The 13,440-nt window shown below is 42.5% G+C and overlaps 1 protein-coding gene across 8 annotated transcripts in view; it reads right to left on the reverse strand.

Annotated features, from left to right (window-relative positions):
* Nbea (neurobeachin) overlaps positions 1-13,440 on the reverse strand; it is a 576,469-nt gene that overhangs the window by 9,954 nt on the left and 553,075 nt on the right. For 5 of the 8 annotated variants that reach the window (NM_001427608.1, XM_087626788.1, XM_087626774.1 and 2 more), the window contains 4 exon segments: positions 6,944-7,114; positions 7,841-7,996; positions 10,042-10,113; positions 11,389-11,581. In NM_001427608.1, the coding sequence (NP_001414537.1) occupies positions 6,944-7,114; positions 7,841-7,996; positions 10,042-10,113; positions 11,389-11,581 (592 nt within the window). 8 annotated transcript variants of the gene reach the window in all.

Below are 13,440 nucleotides of genomic sequence, written 5' to 3' on the forward strand. Positions count from 1 at the left end.
TAATGGAAAGTATCTCTCACAGTCTTGAGTTTATCTGAAACATATTCACACAACTGAATAACTGTGTTTCTAAGATAGTCCTAGTTTCCTGTTAAAGTAAGAATTGTATATTAATAGGATGATGTGTATATGCACTTGTAATGCCAAAGCTTGACACCCAATGTTTTCTATTATGTTTAACCTCAGTTTTGGGACAGGGTGTTTCAGTAATCTGGAGCTGATATTTTGGCTAGGCTTCCTGGCCAGTGACCACCCAGTGCTGGAGCATAGATGTGCAGGGTCACTCCTGGCCACTCCAATATGTGCTGAGGAATCCAAACACAGACCCCTCCTATTTGGTCACTGCACTTACACATTGAGCCTTCTCTTCCAGACCTATTTTTAGTCTCTCTCATTATTCTGGAGATATTCATACATTGAAAAATCCTGAATATAAATCTTTAATAAACTGTTAGAAATGAAGTTATTTCCCTTATATGAAAAAAATTCAATTGTAAAGAATTGGTAAAAAAGAACAAAAACCATTTTTTTGATTTCTTATGCAATATATTTTCCACAAGGAAGTAAGCTCTTTGATGACCCATCCTCAAAGACCCATTACACTATGATCTCCTCGAAGCATGGAGGGGTGGAGCCTGGATGGTAAGTGGTACTATTTAGGAGCACTGCTGTTTTTAAACTGCTCCAGCTTCAGCTGAGAAAGTAGAGAAAATATTCTTCAAAGCTTTTTGAGTTGGGAAATCTGTAGCGAGGACAAGAGCTTTTCCTATATTTCATTACCAGAGACAGATGTCACACTACCCAACAGTCACCCAAGATCTTGGTAATACCCTGTCACTGTCACGTCCCAGCTGATGGATGGAGCTCAGGGTTAAAGGGCCTGGCACGGAGGGAGGGGCAGGTGAGACCTCCCCTCCGAGGATCACGCACTTCTGCCCTTCCCCACCATTTCCTCAAGGATGAGGGATCTTGCCTCACTCCAGTGCAATGCACGATAAGGAACAAATCCTCTGGCCCTCACAGGTCAGCACTGGAAACTCTAAACACTCTAAACAGAAAAGGCTTGCAACAAATAGAGTCCATCTCACCTTTATCAAGTAAGTTCGGTATCCTTGAAAGGCTGTCCCGGTTGCCCACAGATGTGGCAGGAGAGCTCTCCTTAGGATGGTCTGCAGCCTTGTGAGATGGTCAGCACAAAGCCTAAGGCTCTGGGCCCCACAGTCCTCAGTTCAGGTCTGTGAGTACCAGAGGGTGAACCCCAGTGACATACTGGGGTTTATTTCTGGCCTGAGGACTGACATTACAGAATCAAGATACAAACCATTTTCATCCACTGCTGACACTTAAAAAATATGATGGTGTTTTAATTTAAAGTTCTAAAATAAAGCATCAAATGTTACAGGAATTTCATCGACTCTGTGATTTCAAATATTTACCAGAAATTTCCTGGAATAGCTAAGACTGGTAGCACCTAATTAAAATACTTTAATGTTACTGCATCAGATCCCTGGGGTTGAGAAAGGAGCCAACTAGCTTCATATATATGTATATGTATGTATATATAGTTATATAAGTATATACACACATACATATGAATTTATGCATATGTTTAATTAAAGCTTGCCTCTGGTCAGTCTCTGTCCATACCCTAGCTCTTATCACACTGTTGTTGGTCAGTGGAGGCTGAGGTTTGTCTTTCGATGAGAGGCTGGTCAGTGTGGTAGATGTTGGGCTGAAGTCTGAGTCTAACATGATAGGTGCCCAGAGAAGGTGCGTGTGCACAGCTGGGATGTCTTTTCAGCCTGCTCCTTTCCCAGTCTGTACAATGTCTACACATGAGCATAGAGACCTGGCCTTAACACTGAAGGAGAACAGCATATAACCATCTCAGTGGATACTGGTGGATTCGATTTGAAAGATGAGCACTAAATTCCCTTTCAGGATTTTATATTGCTATGGTTTTTAAATTTTAATATGTATGTATCACTCAAAATAAACATTTAAATCACATTCTTTAAAACAGATTTGGTCTTGAGCTGAGTTCCTAATGCATTTTTGGGGTCTACTGAAGACACAACGATGTTAACTCGCTCCTCTTGTGACTATCTTGTTGGAAGCTACAGCACGTAATGAGAGCTGTCAAGTCCCAAGATCAATGAAACTTGTGCCCTGGGGATTCCACAGGAATAGCATTGATCTGGTTAAAGCTCACCAGTCAGAGATGGGCTGTAATATATTGCAAAGAAGGGCTCTAGAGGATAAGCGGCCAAGTCCAAGACACCTACCTGACAAAAAATTCAATCAGCTCGAGCACAAATTGCCTGCTCTGCTCTGCGTTCTTTCATGCAGGAGGCTGCTTCCAATTAAAGTGCGCAAATTAATTTTTATCACTTCCAAATTAGTTTCAGAATTTGTGTAAGGCTGTTTCAGATGAAAGCACCTGTCCCTCACGTATCTGTGAGACTGTTATCTAGCCAGGGCCTATTGTAAAGCTCCAGGATGATTCCTACGTTCAGTGCCCCATGAAAGAATAACAATAGTATCATCAATATAAGACGTGCTAATGAACAGAACCATTTGACCTGCAGCATGAGCAGGCAGCCTGTTCCTTCAGAGTCTGGAATTCTGGGTCATAATCTATTTTTCACAAACTTCTATTGTGTTAGTGACGCAGTCATAGAAATGGTAAAAACAAAAAAACCTAGAAGACAGTATGAGATTTTCTGAGATGTCTAAATGAGTCACAACAATATACTTGACATAACGAAACTAACCTTTCTATACACTTGCCTAAAAATCTACAAACATTACTTATTTTTTGGTAGAATAAGGCATACATTATATATGTGTATATATATGTATGTATATATATACATATATATAAATGTGTATATATAAAAATGTATATGTATGTATAAACATACATACATACATACATACACACATACACACACACACACACACACACACACACACACACACACACACACACAAATATAATGCTGTCCCAAAATAGGGTTCCCCTTCAAGTTTAGGTTAGCATATATTCCCAATACATCCACGGGCATTATGCCACACACTACTACCATTGTGAGTATAACTACCTGTTTGGTATTGACAGCAATGCATTTTGAGGCAGAAAATACACATAGCCTGTGTGACTTGGTAGTTAAATTAGATTACCTGGACAGAAAAAAAAAACACTTCTTTAACATTATCAGTTTCTGACAACAATGACTACATGCCTATGGCAGTACCATAGCTTACAGGTATGGCAGTCTAGGAATTGAGTGTGGTAGCTGCATTTAAAACACATACTGACTCAGCTGGTCAAGTAGGCATATGTGTCTTGTGGGGTGGACTGTTTAAAGAAGGACATAAAACTATCAAAATCAAGAAATATTAAATACTATAGCCTATTCAAAGATTTCACTCTTTTGATTATCCATTTGGCACAAAGCAGAAAGCTGTTTTGTTTGTTTGTTTTTAAATATAACTCATGAATGCATACCCAGGATGTGACGTTTTGTGTATGTGCTCATGTACTTACAGTATTAATACTACTTGACAGAGCTACTGAGTCATGAAGTACTCAGTGTGCTTAGTCACTCATGAGGCAGGACTTAGCTCATGAAGGTTGGGGTTTCTGCTGTTTAGTACTCAGATCTACTTAAGAGTCTCAGGCAAAGCAGGCATCAGCACATATTGCCTATTCAATCCACACTGTATCTGCTCCTCCACTTTTTCTAGAAGAACAACCCTTCCTCTACTGAGAACAAAGGGAGACACACACCCATGCCCACAATCATGTCAGATCCAGGGTATGCATGCCTTTAATCTGAGCACTAGGGAAGCAAAGGCAGGTGGATCTCTGTGTGAGGCCAACCTGGTCTACATAGGGAGTTCAGGCTAGCCAGGACTACATAGTGAAACCATTCCTTTAAAATATATTGCTTTCAAAAATAAGTATTATACTGACAACTTCATTCTTATTGATTCACACAAACATAAGCATTCGAGTAGTCTCTGTGCCCAGGGACTTGAACTATTCTAAATATCGTCAGGTTTAACTTTGCAGATGGATCAGGACTTTCCATCTTTAGGGTTAAAGGCACCTAAGGTAATAGCTTAGCCAACACAGAGTTATAATAATTTAATGTTTTCATTCAAATTCTTAATCTAATGACATGGAACATAAAAGATCTCATCTTTGCTACCATATGGAAGCTTTAAAATATAAATTCCCACTTAGAACAGTTATTTTTTAAAAAGTGTGCATGCGTGCATGTGTGTATGTGTGTATGTGTATGTGTGTAGGGCACATACATGTGAGTGCAGAAGTCACTCATATGCCACAGAAGTGAGAGGCATGAGATTATCCAGGAACTAGAGTTACAGGCGATTGTGAGCCTCCTGACGGATGGGTGCTGGGAATCAAACTTGGGTCTTCTGCAAGAGCAGTGCACACTGTTACCCTCCTATCCATGGAGTCTCTTTTTGAATTGTTCCTTCTGAGTTTCATTTTGAAGATGTTAGTTAATTAGCTATTAAGTGCTTTTATGTTGCTTCAAAAAATTCTTTTATCTTATTATGCCTTTTTTCCAATGTATATGTAAGATGACAGGAAGCCCTGCTGCTTAGACATTTTAAGAAATGCTGAAGTATTACAGAAATAAAGAACATTTGGAAATGTAGACTGGAATGCTGAGATAAAACACACGTATTAACGCTCTACGTGTGGAATGACAGCCACCACCACTATTACCACCTTGCACACGTGTGTGCACATATAAACACATACACACATGTAGGGTGACAGGCTGTGAAAGGTACCCTAATTCTTGGTTGAGATAGGTCAAAACCCCAGGGACCCTAAAAGGGATGGCAGGATCATCCCTAGTCTCCCAGGAGATCAGACCCTTCTCACACATCTACAGCCTACCCACAATCCCCTGTAGAGAAGTTTGAGACAGATCAGGCACACAGGGCAACACCCTAAGCCCCTCCTCCACAGGTGAGAATGTGACCACATTCATGTAGGCTCAAGACAGATTAGTCACTATGAAGCAGGACCAGGCCCCCGAATATGTAGATAAGGTATTCCCAAGCTCTCAGGTCAAACCAATAGGAAATACCTGCTGTCAGACACTGACCCATTCAAAAACTGGTTTTAAGAATCCTGTTCAGAAGGATTAAAGGTGTACAGGAATTATTCCATTGTCTGAGAGCTTCTGCCATAAGAGCTGTAACACCTCGGCTTGGGGAAGAGATCTGCTCTCCTGAAATCACCTCCAGAAGTTCCCCTGCACCCTGGCTAGTCAGTCTCCTGCTGGCTCAGCCCCAGAGCAACCGAAGTGACAGCAGCAGAAAGCAGCACCAGCAGCAGAGGCAGTGAAAGCTGTTCCCCCTCCCTGCCTGAGTTCTCCGTGGAAAGCCACCAGCTCCCCCACCCCAAACTCTGCTACAGATTTGACTGGGTGGTTTTAGAAGTGAACATAAGGATATTACCTTGATTGAATTTATGAGGAAATGTTCATTGATGATGTAGAAGTGGCAAACAATTATCTGAGTTATTACAAAGCCCTTGAGTTACTGCTACGCCCTACTCCAGTGTAGGCTAGAGACCTTCATCGTTCATATGCTATACTTTAAACTATAGCTATGAAACATTGACAGTAAACTTCATACAGCATTTAGCAATCTAGTCCACTGAACAATTTCTCCAATGTATGCATTTCTGCAGTCTCTGTACTATATGATAAAGACTTGATTCCTGTCTGTTAACAACCATCTCCTGTTTTGCAGCATTCCAGATAAAATACACACAAGCTGGAAAGAGCCTGAAATGTAAAGAGCAGTCCTGCTGTACACAGTTATTTATATCCTTAACATCTCCATCCCTAGGGACCTCTAACCTCGGCCATCTCCATCCTTCTTTAACTCTCTCCAATCCTTGCCATCCCCATGCCACCTCCTCCATCCTTAATCTCCCAAGCCACTTCCATTTTTAACTGTCGTCATCCCTAACTGATGCCATCCTAGCCACTTGTACCCTTTGTCACCTCAGTCCCCATCTCTGGCCAAGCTGGTTCTCTGTGCATGTGCTAGGGACAGGTGATGCTGTTGTTACTATCCCCAACCCGTGCTGTGGGTGCACTGGAGGTGACTGGTGAATGAGCTGCAGCCTGGGTGATGAGCCGGGCCTAGGAAGTGGCCACTTTGAGTACTTCACAGAAATTATGTCATATTACACAGGAGACACAGACACTCAGAGGGCTGATGCTTGGTAATTAAAAGTGGTCATTATTTCTTGGTCAGATTCTGTCTAACATTTCAGTTACTTACGAATTTTTGCTGGAAACCTTATATGTATACTACAGTGCCAGTACAGATCATACTCATGATCTCCCAAAGGTGGCATCACCTGATTAAGATGAGGCCTTGGAAATATAACTCTGACAAGTGCTGGCAGAAGTGCTGGCCTATGTGTCTTGTGATTCCCAGACTCTTCCAGGCAGGGCAGCCCCTTCTAGGACGTACTGTTTTTTATCCTCACACAGAGCTCCTTCACAGATTTGAGAGATCATCCCAGGCATGGCCACCAACATAGAAGGAAACAGTGAGCCACTAGATTGAGGCACAAATAAAAGCTTACTATGGAATTTTCAAGAAGGCAGAGGTTATACTTAGCAGAGAGAAAGCCTGAGATTTAACAGCCTAGGCATCATTGCTAGAGCATAGGGACATCTGGGTGTTGGGGACAGCAGCTGAGGGGGTCAGTCAGAGGTCATCATGAAAGTGATGATTTTTACTTTTTTTCCCCACTTAACCTTTCACATTTTATGTTCTTTACAGATTCTGTAAAAATGAAGGGAAAAATAGTAAAAAAACCCCACATTTAAGTTATATACTGTCTGAAAGGATCCTTTTGGGAAATACTTACTGCTATTGGGGTTGTCTCCTATGATGTGGTGCCGCCCACTCCAGTACCACAGAAGTAAGGTGGCGTCCCGGGATCCAGACACGATGTAGCAGTCCCCACCAATATAGGACTCAGACCTGGCCAGGCATGTGACTACGTCCCAGTGGCCAAATACAATCTGCGTCAGTTTCCCTGCAGCACAGAAGACAGTCATGTCACTTAGACTCATGGTCTTTACAAAAATAGAATGGATTTCATTTTACTAATTTGTGGAGAGAATTCACAGATCCTCAGTTTAGAGATAATTCAAATCCATTCACAGGTGATTTTTAAGGAAAAATATTATGAGATGACCATGATTTTTCTCTTCAGAATTTGGGCCTGACAGTAGAGAGTTTTACTTTTTATCCTGGGTATGAGTACAAGGAGAGGCTGACAGTTTCACTGAGTTATAAACTCAAGTCAGAACTAAGTTAAAGCAGTAGTTCATTTCTGAGGCAGAACTAGTTGGTTAGCTTACAATGTAATGTGGTCACCAGGCCTTGACCACTTAGAATTGGCACAGCATGGGATCTCTGTACTACCATGGCTTCACATTAGGGAGATGCACTCTCTGTGAGTGCATATATGTGTTACATAAATGTGTCTGTGTGGGCATGTACACATATGAATGGAGTGGAGGCCAGAGGCTGGTCTCAGCTGTTTTCCTTAGTCGTTATCTGTCTTGTTTTAGAGAAGGCCCTTTCTAGGAAGCTAGAGCCTGCCGCTTCAGCTAGACTAGATGGTTAGGGAGCACTAGGAATCTGTCTGTGTCTGACAGATCCTCAGTGAGAGGATCCTAGCTGTATATAGGCTTTTATGTGGTTGCTGGGTTGCACTTTGGGTCCTCTTGAACACTGAAAGCCTGGTGAAGATTACCTGTTTCTGTCGAGTAAACTCTGAAACTCTTATCCCAAAACCCACAGATAAGAATGTAGCGATTATCGGCTGTGACCACAAAGCAGTGGGCATTGATCTGGATGCTCTGGTCCACAAGGTCTGTGATCTGCCGCTTGTTCACACCAGAGTTATTGGCTAAAAAACAGACAGAACAGTTTGTTATGCTCTCATGGAAGGAAAATAGGTTGTGCTTCACTGATGCGGCCATGGGCTTCTGCTGATGCACAATGGCTAAGATTTAGACACTTTTTCCTCAAGGAATGTACATTTCCTTAGTAGCAATGATTATCCACAAGCTATATCATATACGTAAAAACTATGTCAGCAGCTTCAGTTCTTCCATCATCAATAAGAACAGATAGGGAATCCGAGATGATGAATTTAAAACATCAGAAGTATTTAGATGCACTTGGTTCTATACATGTGTGCTACACTCCAGCTCATTAGTGTCCAGAAGAAGCAGGTGGAGGTAAATCTTACACACAATACAACAGTGTCTCAATGTTTGCTCCATCTGTCACTTTCCATGCACATTTCAATCCATGTGGAATTCTGACAGAGAGCTGCTGCTGTGGTGTGGGAAGCCCACAGGGAGCTTCAGGTCAGTAGCTTTAAAGACCTGGGTTGTCAACAAACACAAGGTCTCTGCAGCATGGCTGGCAGGGGAGGAGACCAATAAAAGAGATGGGAAAGCAATTGGGGGCAGGGGGGAGGGGTAGACAGGCAAAGGATCAGTGTGCAGCCCTGGGAGCAAATCTGAATATAGCCAGGCACTCAGGACATCTATGATTTCCCCAGTGCCTGTCTGGATGCCAGCCTGTCCCTTACTCTGCACCATGCTTTCAGGCAGCATCCTTTCCTGAATTCTTAAACATGAAGTGCAGATGTGGAAGGTCACTGCCACCAGCTCTAAAGCCGCTGAATCACAGCACTACTCTTTGTAGGTATCTACTAAAGCCTGGAAATAATTATGTACCAAGGTGAGCAGTAAGAGAGAACTGATAGTTGGAATATTGTTAAGGGCAGAGTAGAGCTGGCTGTCCCCCAGTCACACACTGGGTGCTGCTTCATTGTCAGTGTCTGGTGGACAGAGGAACAACAAGCACAGACTCAGAAATATTCTTAATCCTGAACCTTGTATCTTTGCAAGGTATGTACAGACTGTCTTGTTGGGAGTGAGAATGAGGAAAAGCCAAGGGCAGTCTGTTAGATCAGAATAAAAGCTAAAGCAAGTGAAGAGCAGAATTACCACTGCCTATACATAACTGAGTCACTTTTTATAATGTTTCAGTTTCTTTTAGTTTAGATTTCTAAATGATTTCTTAAGCTAGGAGAATAAACACCATCATAAAACATCTCACAGATACAGAAACAAGGGGCATAGAAAGCCATGGACCTCATGGATGTAAGTGGCTGCAGCTCAGGAGTTTGCAATTCACGTGTTTTTACTTAAAAAAAAAAAAACAAGTTCCGCCCACTGAATAGTAAATATTAGAGAAGGTACTTTCAGTGTTAATCCCCTCAACAATTTCTGTGAATCTTTTTACCTTAAATAATATGAAATTGTTAAGAATATCTTAGGCTCAAAGGACACTGTGTAAATATGTGCTTAATATTCAACTTACATGACCTCCTAAAACATCCAGAAAATGCTATGAATAACTGGTTTGATAGTGAAGCATTCCTGGACACCGTGGAAGTTGCCTAAGCCCTCTGTGGCAATCTGATGTCCTTTTTCTGTGGCTGTTATAACGTATCACTCAGCTGTATTCTGAGACAAACGTCCAGGTGAGAACGCATAGACAGCCGAGGTTTTAAAACGCATCTTTGTTAGCCACTGTGGTTTCAATGAGCAACGACTGCCCTAGACTCGGGCAATCAAATACCTGGTCCCCAACTGGTGGCGCTGTTAGTGAAGATTATGAAATCTCTAGGAACCTTGGGGGAGGAAGGACACGTGGGCACTGGCTTTGAGGATTAATAGTCTTACGTCACCTCCTGTTTGCTCTTGTTGCTTTGTGTGTGGTTGAAGGTGAGACCCCTCAGCTTCCTGTCTGGCTGCCTGCCACTACATTTCCAAGTCATGAGGGGCTCTCCCTCTAGTAGCAGAAGCCAAAACGCACCCTTTCTTCCCTTGGTCATGGTGTTTTATCACAGAAAGTGTGGATATGTTAGCATACCAATTAATGGATCCATCTCAATGGGAAGGTGGTGTGCTTGATCCAAGGAGTACCCTGGGGCTCCTCTGAGGCCTGAGGAAATAAGCATAGAAAACTGCATGAGATTATCTGAAAAGCATTTCCTAACAAGGGGTGCTCTACGATGCTTACACAAAATGTGCATGTGTTTAAAATTTGAGCTGCCTCAATTCCATCATGTGACTTTTAATGAAGTCTTTTAATGACTTTCAATGAAGTTTTAATAGAGTCCTAAAAAGTCACAATAGCAGGGACTTTAGGTTTCTTCCTTGAGATGTAGCAAGCCAAGAAGAGTGGTGGATTGGGTAAGCAGAGCATCCCAGCATTTCTTACAAAGCAACCAGTGGACCTGGAGTGCAGACAGGGATGGGCTTCCCAACAGCACGACTAGTCAATTCAAGTTACACGTTGAAGCATGCCTAAAACTTTCATCCCACCAAAGCTACTTTCAGGACTGACATCTGGGGCCTGACTGAGTTCATCTGTCATATTTTCTCATGTGGTTATAAAGTGTATGTAATATTTTTAACAATTTAATAATTGAGCCCTTTTCCTTAATGAAAACATTCCCAGAGGCCACAGCTCAATAAACAATGAAGTCTTATTTCCCATAAGATGTTTGCTGTACACTCTTGGCCAGCAGAAGCTGCGCCACCCCCTGTTGATAATATCACCAATAACCATAAACCAGGGCCAGTCACACATAAACTCATGGGGGGAAAGTGAGTATAAATCACTTCCCTTTCAGAGTGAGGTAGATATTGGTGGAATAAAAGATCCAGGTTAAATCAGCAGGGCTCATCTTTTCAGTCCTGGAGACAGTGGAAGTCCCGGGGCTTTGCAGGGAGCCTTAAGTGAACTGGGCCAACTAAATCATCTGGGCACATCCACGTCTGCCCTGGCTAAATAAGGATCAGTATATCTAAATGATTGCGATGACATTATATCACTTCAAGATGTGCTGGCTGGAGCTCTCAGGGATGCGTGTGGAACAAACACATGTAAAATCACTGGACAATTTAGTGTTTGCCTTTTTTCAGACCAGGCCCCACAAAGCTAGGGCTGCTATTTGTCTCTTTCCTGCTGAATTCCCAAAGCCTAGGACTATTTGACACATGATGGGCATTCATAAAATATTTGCTAAACAAACTAATGGCAATAGAAGGGATGGCTTGATGTTCTTGTTCACAATAGAACTGCACTTGTAGAAGGGCAGGCTGTGCTGCTGCTCGGCTGTCACAATCTCGGGCTGCGGCTCTCTGGGTAATGACACGTGAGCTCCCCAGCACTGTCTTCGCCTTCGCCCAGCTAATGCTGAGACCCACGTACCGACTGTGTTGTGCCACCTGTTCACTGCAAACAGTCGGCTGCAGGTCACTGTCACCACTGCAGGGATGGTCAGGTGGGGCAGCGTGTTGGCAGCCACGTGGGTCACAGGAGAGTTGGATGGAAACTTCAGCACCATGATCACATCCTGTTGCATCTGATCTTTGAACATGAGTGGGCTCTGTGGAAGGAAACACTGTTGAGTAGAAAGGGAAGAGACAGAAGGAAACAGAAAGGATAACTTGGTTAGTGGAAGGTCTGGGGCTGGAAGGCGCAGACAGACAAGGCTACCGTGATAACAGGCAGGGGCTCCACGCCATTTTAACTGTCTTGCTGGCCAAGGCACCCCAGCCTCAATTTATTTATGTGGTCAGATTGCCATGTGGACAGTTAGCTCACAGAAATAGACACAAGATGAATCATAATTGTTCAAGGAAGTTAAAAAATCAGTTTGATGGAAAATTAATCAGTGACTGATGTTGTTAGCATGAAATATAAAGTCATTTGGCTGTTAACTGTCGTCTTTATTGTGACCTAGGGCCTCAGTATAAACCATTAAAACACAACCACCTGCAGAGTAGCCTGGTACTCTGGCTAGTGTCGTCATGTATCTGGGCTCAGGTGCTGACTTACTATTTAGGGCTTATGCCTTCTCTCTCTTATAGATTCTGTTTATTGTAGGCCAATGCTTTTTTGAGCTTTTCTTCTTCGACATCTAGCACATGAAGTGATAACAGATACTACAAGCAGTAGAGAACACTATAATCTCAATTATACAAAACATAAAGTAAGCATGCTGGAAATAATTACTAATTGCCTTTCATACACATTTGAGCATTTTTCCTATGGATCATGAACTTAGAACTCATTTTCTTTTATCAACTCCATGCTACCATGGAGATATCATTTGGTATCTGATAATTCTTTGTAAGAAGATAATGAGTTCTAACTGTGCATTCCCCCAAGATAGTCGTCGTCGTCGTCGTCATCATCATCATCATCATCATCAAGAGAGAAAAGTAAGTAAAGTGGAACAGAACTCTCCCACCAAGCCATTTCATACATGAAAGGATAAGAAACTTTTGGGTGGTGTAGAGCTTGGCCCTCTAAGACCACATCCCTGTCTGTCCTATGGTTGGGAGACATCTTGGAACAACCTGTGATCCTTGAAAATCTATTTTGCTACACAGAATGTCCAAGTGCAATCAAAAGACATCCACTATGCCTACAGGGCTGAAACTATGTGGATGGCTGCTGCAGAAAGGTTTAAAGCAAGTGTGTAGCTGTGTTTCCCCAGGTGTGGACTGCCTGCTTCAGAGGCACCTGACACTATGCCTCACTCTCAGTCATCTGATGACACATGGAAGGGCTCGAAAATGCATCAAGTAAATGAGGAGCATATTCTCCCCATCAGAGGAACACTAGCTTACAGGCTTGCTGACACACCCACTGCCAACCTATCACAGAGCTCTCCACCCCACTGAGGGGGCAGGAATGTCTTCAAGATGGTGGATACATATAGATCATCTGAGAATTCATTTACAACTGTTTCTGTCTTGAAACATTTGTTGAAGTATTATAAAAATTTATCGAGAGATCATTAAAAAATACATTAAAAGTCAATCAGCAAGTATGTACATTAAAAGTCTATTAGCTTTCATAGAATTAAATAAAAAGAGGGAATGTTTGCTACTTGCTGATAAACTTAAAAGGGACTGCTTTGTTATGAGGATGGACCTTTCAATTTTAGAATAAAGCATGCAATTCTTTCCTTAAAAAGTAGGACCGAAGACCTAGCTCTTGATGAGACCAGCTAGCATCTACTGGGGACACACATCACAGGCTGGCCTAAGCGAGGTTCAGAAGCAGGCCTTGGGATCTCAGTGCAGGCATGAGTAGACCTCACGCTCCAGATGCTGACATGTCAACTCACAGCTGGTCAGTACTCATCCCCAGTCACTTACTAACTAGTGGCAGGAATGGAGTTTGGCCCACATCTGGCTTTGGAGCCTTTACTTGTAATCAGCCTGTTTTGTCCCACAGCTTTTCTGCAGG

This window comes from Rattus norvegicus, chromosome 2 (assembly GCF_021556685.1).
Source record: "Rattus norvegicus strain SHRSP/BbbUtx chromosome 2, alternate assembly SHRSP_T2T, whole genome shotgun sequence".
NCBI lineage: Eukaryota > Metazoa > Chordata > Mammalia > Rodentia > Muridae > Rattus > Rattus norvegicus.